The 19,814-nt window shown below is 36.4% G+C and overlaps 1 protein-coding gene across 1 annotated transcript; it reads left to right on the forward strand.

Moving 5' to 3' along the window:
- Positions 14,941-19,532, forward strand: LOC107623428 (nucleolar complex protein 2 homolog; the record flags this gene model as incomplete). The annotated part of the gene is given in 13 exon segments (XM_016325678.2): positions 14,941-15,171; positions 15,277-15,316; positions 15,418-15,527; positions 15,918-15,989; positions 16,124-16,669; positions 17,043-17,345; positions 17,611-17,786; positions 17,788-17,908; positions 17,986-18,192; positions 18,292-18,378; positions 18,655-18,749; positions 18,838-18,972; positions 19,083-19,532. Coding segments are annotated over 12 exon segments (2,109 nt in total), but the record flags the coding sequence as incomplete, so codon positions are not given.

Genomic DNA, 19,814 nt, shown 5'->3' on the forward strand with positions numbered 1-19,814 from the left:
TAGCTCTTCACCTGTTATTGTTCTCTCCGGTGCTAATGATCATGTCAATATGCTAAGGGACATTGATGCAACTTCTACCACCAGATTGCTTTCCCACATCATTGTTAGTCCCCAAGATCTGCTTCTCCCTTGCCCCACACAATCTACTCCTATCACGTTCTCCAATCTTTCTCTTCTCCTCACTCTACTAATTTTATCTGCTTTTTTCATAGTCTCTATGAGAAAGACCAGGTTGGGAGATTTTTGTCTTAAGAGCTTGTTTATAACTCTAATTGCTTATGGGTTTTCAAGCCCACAACAGTTCCAACTTATCAGCCCTATTATTTCGATAGTGTTGTTTTACAGCCTCTGCCACTCCTTGTGTTGTTTATTGCTTCTTCATTTGAATTCCTTCCTCCTCGATCTCCATTGCTATTATTTCCTCAACTTTTCTTTTCCCTTTAAAGCTTGCTCCATTTTGTATTTTTTCTTCTCTTGTTTTGGTGCTCTTGGCTCTTCTCTTTCACTTCTTTAGGTTTCTTTCATCTTTTGGACTTTTTGACTTCTTTCTCCCCTTTTTCTAGTTTCTTAGCTTCTGTTTTTCCTCCTTCATTTGTTTCTTTTTGTTTTGCTCTTTGTTCAATTTGGTTGTGTGCTATTTTCGTTTGGATTAAGTTGTCTTCTACCATTTATGTTTCTGCTGGTCTCTTTTCTTTTTGTCTTTCACTTCCCCTCATTGCTGCTTTTGCTGCTTCATGGGTATTGACATTGACTTTCTCTTTTTTTTGTTGTCTTTGGATCTGCCATTGTTAATCTATCTAATTTTTTCAGCAGTTTCTCTTGATTTTCTTTAGTGTTTCCTTTTTTTGTATATCATTAGTGCTTTCATCCTCTTTGTTTTCCTTTTCCCCTGTCTCCTATTTTTATTCCTGGGACTTTCTCCCTTAGCCATGTATCCAGATTTTTAGATTTATTTTGGTATCCTTCTTCCTATTCTTTGGCTGTTTCACATATTCCTTCATCATGACCCAGTATACCACAAAAATAACAGAAGGTGGGTAGCTTTTCGTACTTTAGATCAACCCATGTTATTCCATCACTCTTGCTGCCAATGTTTGTGCCTTCCTTGATTGGTTGGTCAATCCTCCTTCTCACTTTATCTTTGATGAATCTTCCAAGTCCATTCCATCCTTCGAAGAGGTCGTATTCCATCACTTCTCCTATAACAATTGCTAATTTCCTCCTGAGTTTGATAGTTTTACAATGTTCAGGTAAATTCCAGATCTAAACTTTTACTTTTGCAGTAGTGAATTCCATTTTCTGTTGGGTCTGTATTTTTCTCCCATTTCTTCAATAATATCTAGGAATTTCTAAATGTCCATGGGTTGCCTGTAATTACTTTCTTCATATCATCCTTCTTCTTGAAAAAGAACTGGTAGAGCTTACTTTGTATTTCTTTCATTTGGAATCCCTCTGATTTTCTCCAGATGTTGAACATATCACTCTATACCCAGCTTTGATTGATGTCTTTCTCTGTTATTAGCTTCCCTATAATGCTATATTCACACATATGTAGGCCCTCTGTAATATCTCCTTCATCGTATATTACTAAAGTTTCCTCCTCCTCTTCATATCTTAGTTGTTCTGTATTTATTATCATTTGATTTGCTGACAAAATTTCTCCCTTTTCAGGTCTTCTAGTTGACATTTTGAGTTATTGCTAGCACTCTTTACCCTGGTGATTTTCTACTGTGCTGGAATTTTGTTAGGTTGATGAAGTTGTTCGTGTGGACTAAGTGGTACTTGATATGGTGTACAAACGGATACTTGCTATGGTGTACAAACAGATGGTTTTCACGAGTTGAGTGGGGCTGAAATGGATGTGTTCATGAGTAGGGGAACAAATAGACTCATCTCACTATACTCTTTGGTATCTGAGTGGGTGAAATCCTAGCGAGAAATCAAATCGATGAGATGAAACCTGCGTGAAAAATCAAATCGCAACAAGTTAATGTACTAAATCAACATGCCATTAACGAAGACCAGTTCAAGGGTTAATCCGAGTTACAGTTATAAATTTCGATGTCTAATTTGGGTCCATTGAAACTTTAAAGGTCAAATTAAATCTGACCTCAAAATTCAATGGCTAAAATGAGCATTAACTCTTACAATTATAGAGTGATAGATAGTAACCAACTTGGGTTGATCGAGTGGTCAGCTCACTCGTCCATTTAAGCAAGTGTCGAGGGTTTGAATCTCGCCTTATGCATGTAACAACCTATTTGCCAGCGGCATACCCTTAAATGGAGCTCAGAGGGAGATAATACTCAATTTGGTTCCTCAACTTGCACACAAGTCTTTATTTTGGGAGATAATACTCAATTTGGTCCTTCAACTTGCATGCGAGTCTCAATTTGGTTTCTGAAATTTCAATTGTCTCAATTTAGTCACCAAATTTTGCGAATGTGATTTATGTCATGTTGAACTCTGTAAAACGATGTCATTTTTATTTTGTCACTCAAATAGCCCAAAAAAATATTATAAGTGATTTTTATTAAAACTTTTTTCTCATAAAGCAAGTGATCCGTTGCCGTTTTTGGGTTATTTGAGCGCCAAAACTAACATGACAATATTTTACAAATTTTAGCATGGTATTTACTATTTAGTTGTCCATGTCAACGTTTCATTAACGTTTTTGTGTCAAAAATTGTTTCAGGGACTATTGTGAGTCACATTTACAAAGTTTGGAGACTAAAGAAAGACAATTGAAATTTCAAAGACTAAATTAAAACTCGTATGTAAATTCAAGAACTTAATTGAGTATTCACTCTTTATTTTAGTCTCCTAAAATTAGCGTTCTACTGCTTGATGCGTGAGTATCTTTTCTATATTTTCCTAGTGAATTTGCTTTCAATTTGTTGAGTTTAATCAAGAATTAATTATCTTTTAACCACTATGAATGCTACTTTGAGTCGTGTGCAATTCTATTTATTTTAGGTAGCATTTGGTTGGATTTGATGGAGCTTCCATAGAAAAAGAGAAGAAGGCTATATAGGGCAGGAATGGCTTAGAGGATGGAGATGAAGCTTACACAAATGGAAGAAACACAAGAATTAAAGGAGATGACCAGCGAGGAGCGATGCGTGTGCGTACCTGACGCGTGCGCGTGATTTGGAGATTTGCACAACAACACGTTCGCGTGACTGACGCGTACGCGTGACATGCGCCACGTGTAGAAAACGCAGAAAATGCTGATTATTTAATTAATTCTAATTTAAACTTTATTTTTATTTTAAAATAGGAAAAGATATTATTTTAGTTTTAGAAAATAGATTTTAAATTAATGAGGATTAGATATAAAAGAAAAAAGAAACTTCTCTTCAAGGGATTCCAACATTATTCCACTTTTCATTCCACCTCAGCCCAATTTACAGTTTATCAGAATCCTAGTTTTCACTTTTTTTCATGAGCAACTAAACCTCCACTGTTAAGGTTAGGAGCTCTGTCTATTGTATGGATTAATTCTATTATTTTTCTATTTTAATTCATGTACTGAATTATAATTTAAGAATTATTTTCGTTCTTTATCTTATGAATTTGGGTGGAACGGAAGTATGACCCTCTTTCTAATTGAGTTCTTGTATAACTTGGAAAAACTCTTTACTTGAACTACAGTTTGAAAACAATTTCTCCTAAATTCTAATTATCTGGACTTAACGGGATACATGACATATAATCCTCTTATATTTGGATAATTAGGATTTTTCTGGCATAATAACTAGAATTGAACTTCACCCCCTAATTGGAATTAATTGACCAAGGAATTGGCGGTTGACAAAAGTTAGAGGAGACTAGAAAGGTCTAAGGAATTATAGTCAAGTCACATATAGTTTGCCATGAATTAAATATTACATGATTAAAATAAATTAATAAGAAAAGTCAATCCAAAAAATAGATAACTCTGAAGCCTTAACTACCTTCTCTATATTGTTTTTCCAACTTATTTACTTGCCTGTCTTCTGATATTCTGAATTTACTGTTTAATACTTTTAAACTCTCAGACACTATTTTCTACTTGTCTAACTAAGTAAATTAATCAACCATTGTTGCTTAGTCCCTCAATCCTCGTGGGATCGACCCTCACTTACCTGAGGTATTACTTGGTACGACCCGGTGCACTTGCCGGTTAGTTTGTAGTTATAAATTTTGCACCAAGTTTTTGGCGCCGTTGCCGGTTCTTCTTCCTCTCTTAAAAAAAAAATTTTGAAAAAAATAAATAAATAAATAAATAAATAAATAAATAAATAGCACTAATATTTTTCTTAATTTCTGAAATTAAGTTTAGTGTTTTCTAATTAGTCTTATTTTAATTTTTCTTATTTAATTTGCCTAATAATTTCAAAATTTTTTGTTCTATTTTTATAAGTAATTTTCGAATTTTAGAATTAACTTTTTTTAGTATCTTTTATTTTATTTCTTTTACACAGGTTACCTCACTGGGAATTCTCTACACTCTGACGTAGAGATTCCCATCTTTTCTTATATTCTGTCTGTTTATGCGTAGGAACAGAGATAAGGAACCTCTCTTAGACTTTGATCCTGAATCTGAAAGGACTTTTAGGCAACGTTTGCAACAAGCAAGACTTTACAAGGCTGCAGAATCTACTATGGATCCTAACAATGCTGCTAATGCCAATGTGGCAAATCCGAATGGGAATGAATAACAAAGGAGAGTACTTGGGTCTTACTCTGCTCCTACTGCAGAACTTTATGGGATAAGCATTGTGGTGCCTCCTATTGAAGCCACAATTGGTCACCCTGGTGCAACAAAACTGCCAGTATCATGGTCTTCTCCATGAAGACCCAAATCAATTTATTTCTAATTTTCTACAGATTTGTGATACTGTGAAGACAAATGGAGTGAACCCTGAGTTGTACAAACTCATGCTCTTCCCGTTTGCTCTGAGAGATGGAGCAAAGCTATGCCTAGATTCCCAATCCATGGAGAGTTTGGATACTTGGGACAAGGTTGTAACTGAGTTTCTTACAAAATTCTTCCCACTAAAGAAGCTGACTAAGATTAGGGTGGAGGTTCAGACCTTCAGGCAGAAGGATGGTGAAACTCTTTATGAAGCTTGGGAGAGATACAAGCTACTGACTAGGCAATGTCCTCCAGACATGTTCTCCAAATGGACCCAACTAGATATCTTTTATGAGGGTTTGGGTGAAATGTCCAAAATGTGCTTAGATAATTCCGCAGGTGGTTCATTGCATAAGAAGAAGACACCAGAGGAGACTATTGAGCTTATTGAATTGGTTGCTAGCAACCAATATTTATACTCATCTAACAGGAATCCTGTGAACTCTGAGGCTCCTCAGAAGAAGGGTGTTATGGAAGTAGAAGCTCTTAATGCTATTCTTGCTCAGAACAAGCTTATGTCTCAGCAAATAAATCTACTTACTCAGCAGATGGGTGGAATGCAAGTCTCGACTATCAACACCCAAAATCCACCTCAATAGGTCTCTTATGACATGACAGGTAATTTTGTGCAAAATGATAATTATGATTATGCTCAATCCTCTTCTGAACAGATCAATTACATGGGGAGTGGTCCTAGAAATCCCAACAATGATCCATATTCTAAGACATATAATCAGGGACGGAGAAATCACCCAAATTTTGAATGGAGGGACCAACCTCAAAAACTTAAGAATTTCAACAATAATTCTCAAGGCGGCTTCCAACAGAACAATCACAATAACCGCCAATTTCAATCTCATCAACAACAACCACCTCCGCAAGCAAATTCTAAATCCCAAGAAGATTCTAATTGGGAGATTAATAGGAGTTTTATGTAGGAAACCAGAGCATCAATCAAGAATTTGGAGATTCAGATGGGTCAAATAGCCACAAAAGTTAATGAAATTGATAAGAGGACCACTAATAGCCTTCCTGGTAACACCATTCCAATTCCAAGAGAGGAATGCAAGGCTATCACCTTGATAAGTGGACAAATGGCAAGTACGGAAGCACAAGTTAATGAGGAGCCAGTTGAAAAAGAAGCTCTAGAAGAGAAGAAGGAAGAAGTAGAGCACGTCCCTCCAAAGCGTGCAGACAACCCATTTCCAGACTCTCTTGACACTTATCCTACATTGCCAAAGGCTCCTGAGTACAAGCCTAAAATGCCATATCCTCAGAGACTTCAACAGGAGACCAAGGACAAGCAGTTTTCAAAGTTCTTGGAAGTCTTCAGAAAGTTGCAAATCAATATTCCTTTTGCTAAGGTTTTGGAGCAAATGCCTCTCTATGTCAAATTCATGAAAGAGTTGTTGTCAAAGAAGAAGCCTTTAAAGGGAGATGAGATAGTGGTCCTGACTAAGGAATGCAGTGCCATAATTCAGAATAACTTACCAAGGAAGATGCCAGATCCAGGGAGCTTTCAAATTCCATGCACCATTGGGAACACAACCTTTGAGAAAGCGTTATGTAATCTGGGAGCAAGCATCAATTTAATGCCCTTGTCTGTGATGAAGAAGCTCCAAATCCAAGAGGCACAACCCACACGGATAGCATTACAGATGGCAGACAAATCTATAAAGTCTGCATACGGATTAGTGGAAAATATCTTGGTCAAAGTGGGTAAGTTCTTCCTCCCAGCAGATTTTGTGATTCTTGACACAGGGAAGGATGAGAATGCCTCTATAATTCTAGGAAGGCCATTCCTAGCCACTGAGAGAGCTCTAATTAATGTAGAAGTGGGTGAATTAGTGCTCAGAGTGCATAATGAGCAACTGGTCTTTCATGTCTTCAAAGATATACATTCAGCAGGTAAAGAAGAGAGGTGCATGATGCAGACTGAGCTTATTGATCCAAACCTTCAAGATCCCCCTGATGATGCACCACAGAATCTGCAGCTCAAACCTCCCTTGGTGACAATCAACAAACTTCTCCCTGACATCAAACCTAAGTTTGGTGTTGGGAATACAGCATCCACCAAGGGAGAGGGTCCTAAAAAGAAAGTACCCAGAGGATGGAGAAACAAAAAGATCCCCACTGAAGATTTTTCCCCAGGAATGAAAGTGGTGTTGACTAACAATCCAGTATGGATTTATACAGTAAACAGAATCCTCTCTTTGGAGCATATTGAGCTAATTTATGGAGACACAGGAAAGAAGTTCAAAGTAAGGGGTGAAGAGCTGAGCCCCTATGATCCTCCTCCTTAGAGGAGCTGACCGTCAAGCTAGTGACGGTAAAGAAGCGCTTGTCGGGAGGCAACCCGATAATTTCGTATCCTTAGTTATTTTTCGTAGTAGTGATTTTCTTATTTATTTGATTTTTATTGAGTTTTTACTGTTTTTCTTTCGTTTTAAGTGTGTTCTGATCATGCAACTATTTTGGAACAGGAACCGAACACTTTAAAAAAAAAGAGCACACGACGTGCAAGTGTCGCTGACGCGTACACGTCATATGTAAGTGCGAGAAAAATAAAAATTGAACAGAGAGTTAGGCAGGAGTGGTGCTGGTGGCATGCCTTGCGCACAAGCGAGCCCACGTGTACGCATCATTCACGCGTGCGCGTCGTTTGTGCTTTTTGCCACCCACGCGTGCGCGTACCTGACGCGTACGCGAGACCTTGAAAATCGGCGTCAACGAGTGTTTGGGCAGAGAGTTGTGCTGGCTTGGGGCTGGTACTGTGCTAGAGGCACAAACTTGATCACGCGTACGTGAACCCGACGCGTGCGCGTACTTTGCATAAATGGCCATCCACGCGTGTGCATTCATGACGCGTACGCGTCATATGAGAATTTTGGTTTCCAGACCACGCGAACAGAGAGTTCTGCGTGCACGCGACCGCCTTCGCGTGATTCGCACAAACCAAGGGCACGCATATGCATCACTTTCAAAATCGAGCGACCCACACGTACGGGTGCTGTACTGTACGCGTACGCGTCGCATGCGTCGCACAACTCCACTAGTGCGCCGCCTAGTTTTGATTTTCATTCTCTCTCCCTCCCAAATCCTAATTCTCTCTTGTTCTTTTATCCTTTTATTCTTCTTTCATCATACTATTCGTTTTTGTTTTCAGTTCTTCTTTGCTTGAGGACAAGCAAACCTTTAAGTTTGGTGTTGTGGCTTTTCTGTTTATTTTAATGGCACCAAAGGGAGGCGAATCATCTTCACAGAGGAGCACAGCCTGAAGAATGAGACGGCCACTAGGATAACTGAGGTGGTTGAGTTCCTTTCATTCTATATTTGCTCCCGTTCTTATTATGTTATATTCCTATTTTCTGCTATTTTACTTGGTTTCTGCATGATCCTTTGTTATTTCAATTCCTAGGTTCTAGTTAAATTAGTTATTTTTATTCTATTATTCATTTTTAATTCTGAAAAGTGTCTCATGTATTGCTTACTGAGCTTGAATCCAAAAGAAAAAGAAGAAAAAGATGTAATGCATGAGAAATTGAGTTTATTTTTTAGAGTAGTCTCATTTAATCAAATGTGGTGGTATTCTTTATGATTCTGAATGCATGACATAAACCATGCATGTTGAATTTGAATCAAAGAATGTTGATGTATAAGGAAAAGGAATTTAGAGAACTATTATGAATTTTCTAAAATTTGTAAAAGTTGATCCTTGAAGCAAAAGAAACAGCAAAGAAAAAAAAAGGATATAAAAGCAAGGTCCAAGGCTCTGAGCATCAATGACTAGGGAGGTCAGACATGATTAAAAGCTGAAAGAGTTGTTTCCCTAGTCATATGCTTGTGTTGTTCTTGTGTCAAGTAATCCTTGAGACAGAACATTTAGAGTCGAGATCAACTGCAATTAGTAGAGTATGCCAAAGGCTTTGAGCACCACTCTCTGGGAATAGCTAAAAGAAAAATCAGAACTTCAAAAGAGTTCCCCAGTTAAGTGCTTGTGGTGTTCTTATGTCAATTAACCCTTGAGACAGAACATTTAAAGTCACGGCTAGGCTCAAGGTGTAAAGCACCAGTTAATTGAGAATTAAGGGATATATACTATGTTCAAGGATTTAGCTGAGGCATAAAGATCATAGAACTCATAATATGATCCGGATTCTAATTTCGCATGACATTGACATTCCTCTGATTCAAAGGAGAGTGATATGCCAAAATTGTTCAGAATTGTAATAGATAAATCCTACTTTAAGAAGAGACACAAGCATAACTGAACTCTCATTTTTCATGCAAATTCACGTCTTAATCTTGTATTAGTTTTGGTTGCTTGAGGACAAGCAACAATTCAAGTTTGGTGTTATGATGCGTGAGCATCTTTCCTATCTTTTTCTAGTGAATTTGCATTCAATTTGTTGAGTTTAATCAAAAATTAATTATCTTTTAACCACTATGAATGCTACTTTGAGTTGTGTGCAATTCTGTTTAATTTAGGTAGCATTTGGTTGGATTTGATGGAGCTTTCACAGAAAATGAGAAGAAGGCTATATAGGGCAGGAATGGCTTAGAGGATGGAGAGGAAGCTTGCACAAATGGAAGAAGCACAAGAATTAAAGGAGATGACCAGCGAGGAGCGACGCGTGCACGTGATTTGGAGATTTGCACAGCGACGCGTGCGCGTACCTGACGCATACGCGTGACACGCGAAGAAGACCATCGACGCGTATGCGTGACTGACGTGTACGCGTGACATGCGCCACGTGCAGAAAACGCTGATTATTTAATTAATTCTGATTTAAACTTTATTTTTATTTTAAAATAAGAAAAGATATTATTTTAGTTTTAGAAAATAGATTTTAAATTAACGAGGATTAGATATAAAAGAAAAAAGAAACTTCTCTTCAGGGGATTCCAACATTATTCCACTTTTCATTCCACCTCAGCCCAATTTATAGTTTATCAGAATCCTAGTTTTCACTTTTTTCCATGAGCAACTAAACCTCCACTGTTAAGGTTAGGAGCTCTGTCTATTGTATGGATTAATTCTATTATTTTTCTATTTTAATTCATGTACTGATTTATAATTCAAGAATTGTTTTCGTTCTTTATCTTATGAATTTGGGTGGAACGGAAGTATGATCCTCTTTCTAATTGAGTTCTTGTATAACTTGGAAAAGCTCTTTACTTGAACAACAGCTTGAAAACAATTTCTCCTAAATTATAATTATCTGGACTTAACGGGATACGTGACATATAATCCTCTTATATTTGGATAATTAGGATTTTTGTGGCATAATAACTAGAATTAAACTTCACCCCCCTAATTGGAATTAATTGACCAAGAAATTGGTGGTTGACGAAAGTTAGAAGATACTAGAAAGATCTAAGGAATTAGGGTCTAGTCACATATAGTTTGCCAAAAATTAAATCTTGCATGATTAAAATAAATTAATAAGAAAAGTCAATCTGCAAAATAGATAACTTTGAAGCCTTAACTACATTCTCCATATTGTTTTTCCAACTTATTTACTTGCCTGTCTTCTGATATTCTGAGTTTACTGTTTAATGCTTTTGAACTCTCAAACACTATTTTCTGCTTGTCTAACAAAGTAAATTAATCAATCATTGTTGCTTAGTCCCTCAATCCTGATGGAATCGACTTTTACTCACCTAAAATATTACTTGGTATAACCCGGTGCACTTACTAATTAATTTGTGGTTATAAATTCTGCACCACTGCTATTTGAATTTTCAAATTTTAATTTACTCAATTCAATCCTTAAATATTTAATTATAGCTTACATTTGTTTTTGAGATAATCTTCGTTAATGACGTACTTAGTTGGTACGTGAATTTGTTAAAGTATCATATGGTAAAAGGGTAACTGTTATATGAGGTGACAAAATTTAATTTTGTTGAATGTAGTCTCTCTAATTACTAAAGAATAAGCGCTAAATCTCTCGAAATGAATGTTTCTCTTCGTTGATGTGACAATGATAAGGATATATAGTCAAATTTAGGTGAAATTCATTTGTAATATTGTGGATGGTGAAAATTTAATTACAGGTAAAATTGATAATTAAAAGTTGTTACATAATAATTTAATTATACATATCAAATTATTTAATAAGTGATTCGGGTGGGTTTCGTGAAAAATAGATTAAGTGAAAAATAATAGTTAAGATGAGAGATTAGGGGTAAGTAAACTTGTGAGGAAGATACTTCTATTAATGGCAAATAAGCAATATAAGAACTAATAATGAGGAAGAGAAGTGAAGAACAAGTGTTGAGACCTCCACTAATGTCACAAGAGGATGAATGAGTTTTGTTTAAAGTGGACAGGAATGGTTTACAGAGAAGAGAAGCTCTCAGAAGAGGATGAAGGTGAAGGTGAAAAAGTGAAAGTGAAGGATGAAAAGGGTTCAAGGTCTGTGAAGAAGAAGATGATCAAGGTGAAAGTGAAAAGTGAGAGTCTGGTCGAAGATGAAAAGGTTGCTTATAGAGGTGGCTTGGGGTCCTTTTTATAGTGTAAAACCATGATGAAGAGGACACCCTTGGCCAATAGTTTTAGTCAGACATTTGGTTTACTGCTCTTTCCAAGTCTTGTCAACTGAAAAGGTAGGAAGTTGATTCCCACACGTTAAACTAAAGTTCCTGACATGTGACATTAGTGAAGGGATATCTAGTTTGGTTTTCTTTTAACTAGATGACACCTTTACACTCTAAATCCAACTAATCCACTTCCACCAATATAGTTCCCACCGAAGAGAAATTCAACTCCTCAAGGTGTTCTTTTGGGTTCCATCCTTTTAGCCCAATACCTTTAGGAGGAACTTAACTCTTTTTTGCCCATGTTTGTAGGTCATTATAAAAATAGATTATGTACAAAAAAGGTTTATATTTTTAGTACAAATCATAAGGCCCCATGCAGTCTTTGAGGGTACAAAGTATTCCCTCAAGCTGCATTAAACTTTTTTGTACTCAACAGAACAAGAATAATTAATTTTTTTTTTGGGTAACATATCATAACTCTAAAGAATCAAATCTCCCTCTTTTATTTATAAATATTTCTGTATAATATGAATATAATTATGTACTCATAAAAAAATGAATAAAAGAATGTTATTGCGTAAATATTTTAAATATTAATAAAATAAATAAATAAATAAATAAGATTAATAAATAAATATTCATAATTTACTTGTATGAAAAAAAGAGGGATGATTTGATTTAATATAATAATTTAATATATAAAGAAATAAGAAGGAGAGAAACTCTTATCCTTTTAATTGGTCACGTTGTAAATTTGAGTACCTGAATTTGGACAGATACATAAGGAGAGAGAACACCTGGAAGGGTAGGGGAGAAGTGTTCCTCATCATCTCTGCTGGGGTATTTTTTACACACGCAGTATCATCACTGCTATCACCACCACCATCCAAATCCTCTGTCTTCTTCAACAATTGGGAGTTTTTCTTAGGGCAAAGGACGCTCCCACATTCAACTTTGCTCTGTCTTTTTACTCTATTTTCTTACTTGGTAAGACCCTTTTTCTTCTTTCTTTGTTTTTGTCTTAACCCCTCTCAGCCCCATGTATATTGGGTTGCTAATTTTGGAATTAGCTATAGAGATTCTTTGATAAAGATCTTTCACCTTACAACTTTGGATGTTATATCCTCATTTGTATACATTTCCAATGAAACCACAAATAAAAAAAATAAATTGAATTAAAATTATGAGCAATGTTCGTTTGTAACCATAAATAGATATTTAAAAATAAAAATAATTTATTTTAATTAATTTTTTTTTTGCAGGGGAGTGTATGATTTTAAGAAAAGTAGTAGCCATTTTTTTTTGCCCTTTTTTTAGGCAAGAAAAAGGAAGGTACCCATAACTTTCTTGCCCTATTTATGCTCGACTCTTTTTAGGAGCTTGGAGGGTGGGACACTTCACTTTTGAAATAGTTCCAAAAAAAAAAAAGAAGAAAGGTACCCATAACTTTCTTGCCCTATTTATGCTCAACTCTTTTTAGGAGCTTGGAGGGTGGGACACTTCACTTTTTTGGAACTATTTTGTACTACAAATTTCTTAAGATGCATCACTCACATTTTTTGAGTGTATAATTACTAAAGCAGTTTTCTCATGTATTGCAGGATGCTTGCAGAATAATATAACATAAACATTGGCTCTTGATAAAGAAGCCTTTTGGAATTAAAATTCTAACTTCTAAAACTGAAATTAGACATAGTACTGTTTAACGTACTTGAAATTGATGGGGCCGATGGTTGTTCCATGATCCGGGTCCAGCAAGATGCGGTGTCCGTTGGGGTGTACCTCAGAAACAATGTAAGGACCCTCCCATTTGGGATCCCATTTTGGCAAAGACATCTTTCTTATTACCGCGTCTACTGATTTTTAGTACCAGATCTCCTTCTAGAAACATCCTGGGCCGAATGTGCTTGTCATAAGCTAATGCCAGTCTCCGGTGATATTCTTCCATCTTGCTTCCCACGACTTCTCTTTTTCCTTCCAACTCTTGCAACTCAGCTTCACGATCCCTTGACTTTTAAAATACGCGTCAACTTCCTACAAGTAACTGGGGTGTTCTCGTCTTCCTCCATGTTCTCCAGATTCGCGAACAGAGGTGGTAAGGGGGTTCTATACCTCGTTTGATCTCTAGCCATCACGTCGAAGTGTTCCTCCCCAGTGGAGTCGCTAGATGATTCGGGTGGATTTTGTGAGAAATAGATTAAGTGAAAAATAATGATTAATATGGGAGATTAGGGGTAAGTAAACTTGTGAGGAAGACACTTCTATTAATGGCAAATAAGCAATACAAGAACTAATAATGAGGAAGAGAGGTGGAGAACAAGTGTTGAGACCTCCACTAATGTCACAAGAGGATGAATGAGCTTTGTTTAAAGTGGACAGGAATGGTTTACAGAGAAGAGAAGCTCTCAGAAGAGGATGAAGGTGAAGGTGAAAAAGTGAAAGTGAAGGATGAAAAGGGGTTCAAGGTCTGTGAAGAAAAAGATGATCAAGGTGAAAGTGAAAAGTGAAAGTCTGGTTGAAGGTGAAGGTGAAAAGTGAAAATGAAGGATGAAAAGAGGTTCAAGGTCTGTGAAGAAGAAGATGATCAAGGTGAAAGTGAAAAGTGAGAGTCTAGTTGAAGGTGAAGGTGAAAAGTGAAAATGAAGGATCGAAGATGAAATGGTTGCTTACAGAGGTGGCTTGGAGTCCTTTTTATAGTGTAAAACCATGATGAAGAGGACACCCCTTGGCCAATGGTTTTAGTCTGACATTTGGTTTACTGCTATTTCCAAAATATCTTTAGGTACTCCTGTCACCTCAAGTCTTGTCAACTGAAAAGGTAGGAAGTTGATTCCCACACGTTAAACTAAAGCTCCTGACATGTAACATTAGTGAAGGGACATCTAGTTTGGTTTTCTTTCAACTAGATGACACCTTTACACTCTAAATCCAACCAATCTACTTCCACCAATATAGTTCCCATTGAAGAGAAATTTAACTCCTCAAGGTGTTCTTTTGGGTTCCATCCTTTTAGCCCAATACCTTTAGGAGGAACTTAACTCTTTTTTGACCATGTTTGTAGGTCATTATAAAAATAGATTATGTACAAAAAATATTTATATTTTTAGTACACAATCAATAAGTCTCAATTATTAACTACTGTATGTAAGTTTTTACTATCATGAAAATTTTTTTGTCAATAACTTGGTGGAAACTCAAGTGCAGTCGACTTCACGTGAAGTTGATAACCGAGAGTCTTTAAATGATTTAACTGATTTAACTAAATTTTCAAATTCACGTAAAGTCGACTACACGTGAGTTTTCACATAATAACTTTTGACTAAGTTATCCTAATTCGTAATTCCCAAATCCGAAGCATTTTTCTAGAAATTGGACCAATCAACCGGTTCAATAAAAAAAAACCGAAAATCAGTTTTCTTTTTCGGGTTGAACCCCTTTCGAGAAGCGGTTTCAAACCGGAAAACGGCCTAACCCCAAACTAAAGCGCTGTGCAAAGTGCAAAGTGCAAAGTGCAAAGGAGGGAGAAGAGGAGAATGGTTTGGGCGTCGAGGGTTTAGTTTAGGGTTTAGGCCCTTCTCGTTTGCACAGCGCCTTTCTTCTCTGTCTCTCTGAGCCGGCGTCTTTCACTCCACCGCCGCCTCTCTTGCTTCCGTCGTCGCCTTCAGCGCTTGCTCTCGTGTCCGTTGCTTCTGCTGTGGTTTTCTTCCGCCGCTGCCTCAGTTCCGGTAGGTCCTCTGTCCTCTGATCCGTTGTAGTTTATTCTTTCCGCTGTTAATTCCTTGTCATTCCTTACATATTAGAATTTCGACTTTGGCCGTAAATTTTAACAGGCTTTTGTTTCAATGAGCATGGAGACTGCCAATGATTCAGGTTCCTTGAACATTGTTGTTCATTTTTCTTTGATCCCCGCTCTCTCTAAATCGTCGCAATTATTTATATTCATTTTTTATTTTTGTTATTGGTAATGGCAGAGATGAGTTTGGGTGGAGATGGTCATGTAAGAAGAAGGAGCAGGAAAAAAGCCGTGGCTGAGAGTGGAGCAAGAGAACATAAAGAGCAATTAGAGAAACTTAAACAGAAGGTTAAATGCTTTATTGCTTGTTGCGTTGGTGTTTACTGAGTACCTTTTTACCATTATAAATTCGTGGTTAACTTGTATCTATAGTTAAATGGTGATCTTAGTTGGGATTAAGGTCCATGACATTACTTGTTCTTATTTCAAAGGTTTCCTGCGGTTTAACTGAATGGTATTGTACATCTGTATTCATTGTCTTGAAAATGAATGTAGATGCTCAAAATTTAAATAGAGAGAACAATGGAAGGTTTTGATAAAGTAATCCATTGATGTAAAAGTATGCAGGTTCGGAATTTAAATTGGATGATGCTTGATGGATGGACTATCTTATTATTCCTTCTTCTTTATCTATTCGGATTTATTCTACTGGTTGTGTTAACAACTTTTCCATCTCAGGACCCAGAATTTTACGAGTTCTTGAAAGAGCATGACCAGGAGTTGCTTCAGTTCAGTGATGAGGATATTGATGTGAGTGTGCTATATACTTACTACTATTTGTTTTTTTTTCTAGTTATTTATTTACGTGTGGTTACTGATTTGCTACTATTATGTTGCTCTCTCAGTATTAGAAACTATCTAAACTTGCTTGTTTGTTTGTCCAGGAAAATGTGGGTTCTGACATGGAAGATGGAGATGTACAGCCAGATGAGGAGACTAGTGACCAAGAAATTCAAGAGAAGGAAAAACAATTGTCTAAGAAAGTTATAACTACCTCTATGGTTGAATCATGGTGCAAATCCATTCATGAAAAAGGGAGTGTAAATGCAGTCCATTCTCTGATGAAGGCTTTTAGGACAGCATGCCACTATGGCGATGATGGGGGGAATGAGTCTACAACAAAGTTTAGTGTAATGTCAAGCGCTGTTTTCAACAAAATAATGTTGTCTGTACTTAATGAAATGGATGGAATACTAAAGAAATTGTTGAAGCTCCCGGCTTCTGGTGGAAATCATGAGACCATAAAAAATTTGATGACCACGATGCAATGGAAGAGTCATAGCCATTTAGTGAAGTCATACCTTGGAAATGCTCTTCATGTTTTGAACCAAATGACTGACACTGATATGATATCATTTACTTTACGTCGGATTAAATACTCTTCACTGTTTCTGGCTGCTTTTCCGTCACTCCTAAGGAAGTATATTAAGGTATGAATAAGCAATTGGTCATTGACTCACAGTAGTATTTTGGAGTTTATATTGCATATGTCTCCCCTTGGTAATTGGTTGGGATATCCTTCCTCGCATTTTATAATTCTATAATTGATGGATAAACATCAATCAAGTAAAAACTTCAAGAATCTTGAATTTGATGATAGATTGTTCCTGTGAATAAACATGATTAAAGGCAATATAGAACAAAATTTCAAAATTAACTTTCTATTGCTTTCTTACAAAATGGAAAATGGCAATATAGAACATTTTGCTGAGACTGTGGTTTGGGCCTTTCTAACATTCTGGCAATGTGGCTTAATATGTCTTGTCCATTGATTTAGCAAACTAATATTGCTGAATTTATCAGGTGGTCCTTCATTTCTGGGGTACTGGGGGAGGTGCCCTTCCAGTTTTCTCATTTCTATTCATCAGAGATTTATGTGTACGCATTGGATCTCTCTGCATTGATGAATGCTTCAGAGGAATATATAAAGCCTATGTTTTGAATTGCCACTTTGTAAATGCGGTGAAACTTCAACATATCCAATTCCTTGGCAATTGCATCATTGAACTTGTTGGCGTGAATCTTCAGGCTGCGTATCAACATGCATTTATTTTCATCCGGCAGTTGGCTATGATTTTAAGGGACGCACTTAACACAAAAACTAAGGTGCTTTATTAGCCTTGTAAATTTTCTTTATTCTTAGGTATCATATGAAGTACTTCATCATATTTTGAATTTATGGAAATGTTCTGCCAAACTGATCGTATTTGTGTTTTAATTAAAGTCACTTCATACTACTTGAATAATTTTCTATTATTGCCTGCTGATGTATTCCTTTCCCATGTTGAAAGTAATTGTTTGTGCTTTAGACACTGCTTATTTGAACATAACTTAATGTGTTTTTTAATCTCTAATTGGATGTATTCTTTAGGAATCTTTCCGGAAGGTTTGCGAATGGAAATACATGAACTGTCTTGAACTTTGGACTGGTGCCATCTGTGCCTACAGTTCAACATCGGACTTTAAACAACTTGCATATCCTCTGACCCAAATAATTTCTGGGGTAGCCCGTCTAGTTCCAACAGCTAAATATTTCCCCCTTAGGTTNTTCTACTCACTCTTTTGTACCAGTATCTATGCTCCTTTTGGACATGCTGGAGATGAAAGAGCTGAATAAGCCCCCTACAGGAGGTGTTGGTAAAGCTGTTGACTTACGCAGTATATTGAAGGTACTTATAACTTGAATCAATGTCAGCGTTCTTTTTTGATGTCGTCTAACATAAGAGGAAACGTTATTCTGTATTAGGTTAGCAAGCCAACACTAAAGACTAGAGCATTTCAAGAGGCGTGCATTTTTTATGTGGTTGAAGAGCTTGCTGAGCACTTGGCACAGTGGAGTTATTCCGTTGCATTCATGGAGTTGTCTTTTATTCCACTTGTGAGGTTGCGTAGCTTTTGTAAATCGACCAAAGTTGATAGGTTTCGGAAGGAAATGAGGCAGCTTATACGCCAGGTATTAAATTGTGATGGTGAAAGTTGGATTTTCGTTTAGTTACCCCATTTCTCTGCAGTGGCTTTTTTCTCTTAATATATTTCTTCTTTCCTCGTCCAGATTGAGGCCAACTGTGACTTCGTGAATGAAAGGCGCATGTCAGTTTCCTTTTTACCTAGTGATCTGGCTGCATCATCTTTTCTTGAGGTTTGTTTATAATATGTTTTTACTTTGATGGAATAAGTGTTTCAGTTTTCTCCCCATTTTCCCTTACCTGCACATAAACTGGGTGTTTCTAAGCCATTATTACACTTCACACTCGCTACTGCTATGATGGACTGATGTTTCATTTATGATTATGAGGATGATTTTCCTTTCCTTTCCTTTTTCTTTTTGTCCCTCGTGTTTTTTTCTAGATTATCCTACCACATTCAAGCATGTATTTATCCTTGAGAATTAAAAACGTTAATCAAATGTTGTTAGGATGAAAAGAAGTCAGCCTCAAGTGCATTATCAAAGTATGTTGTAACACTCCGCCAGAGAGCAGAGCAAAAGAATACTTCATTAATGGAATCCAGGTTTGAAATATTGCAGAGTTTGTTATCCCTGATGCAATCATGGTCATGACTCATGACACAGATTCTAACATAACATAAAAATTTCCAGTGTTCTTGTGGGAGAGGAAGCCTCTGTTTTTGGGAAAGAAATATCAGATAGCGATGAAGAGGATGCTAAAAAGAACGAGGAGGGAGCTGCCATCTTTAGTTCATCATGGTTACCTGGAACTGGAAATGACTCTAAGTATGACAAACTCTCTTTCTGGTCTTTTTTTTTTACCCGACTGACAAACTCATGCATGTGTATTGGCAGAGTTACTTGTACATTTTTCTTAGCGAAATTTTCTTTTTCAGGATAAATCACCCCAAAGAAACAAAAGGGAAGAAGAGAAAGCAACAGCGGAAAGAGAGAGCGATTGATGATGATGTCGTGGAGGACTTGGTACTAAGTTCTGATGAGGATGAACCTTCTACCAGGGAAGATGATAATGTTGATAATGGGCCTCCAAAACTAAAGCAGAAGAACAAGAACAAGAACAAGCACAAGCACAAGCACAAACCAAAAAGGTTTAAAACAAAATAAATCGCAGATGTCTAGTTAGCATTCCCTGTCTCTATTTCTCCTTATATGGTGAAAATGGAAAAATTTTTGTAGTTTTATGATATTAATTATTTAGTTTACATTTTTACTTTCCAAGGAAAGATGTTTATTTGAAAGCAATGGCACTGCAATTATTAAGTTATATCGTTGTAATATTAATTTTTGAATTAATACAAATACGGGCTATATTTTTATATTTTTAATAGATCATGCAATTGAGAATGGATATCATGTACTTTTCAATTTTGGTCGCATCATGTAACTTTTGAACGTGGTTGTATATATTGTTTAGGTGAGTCTTATACTCTTATAGTTACAGTGCTTAAAAGTGTTTGTCTAATTCATCAAAAAGCCTTAAAAATTAATATTTAGTTTTTAAAATATAAAAATAAATTATTATTAAATATTTAAATTTGTCATATAAAATAAGTTAGACAAAAATTAAATTAAGTTATAGGCATTATAAAATTTACTTTTACCTTAAA

Source organism: Arachis ipaensis, chromosome B10 (assembly GCF_000816755.2).
Source record: "Arachis ipaensis cultivar K30076 chromosome B10, Araip1.1, whole genome shotgun sequence".
Classification (NCBI taxonomy): Eukaryota; Viridiplantae; Streptophyta; class Magnoliopsida; order Fabales; family Fabaceae; genus Arachis; species Arachis ipaensis.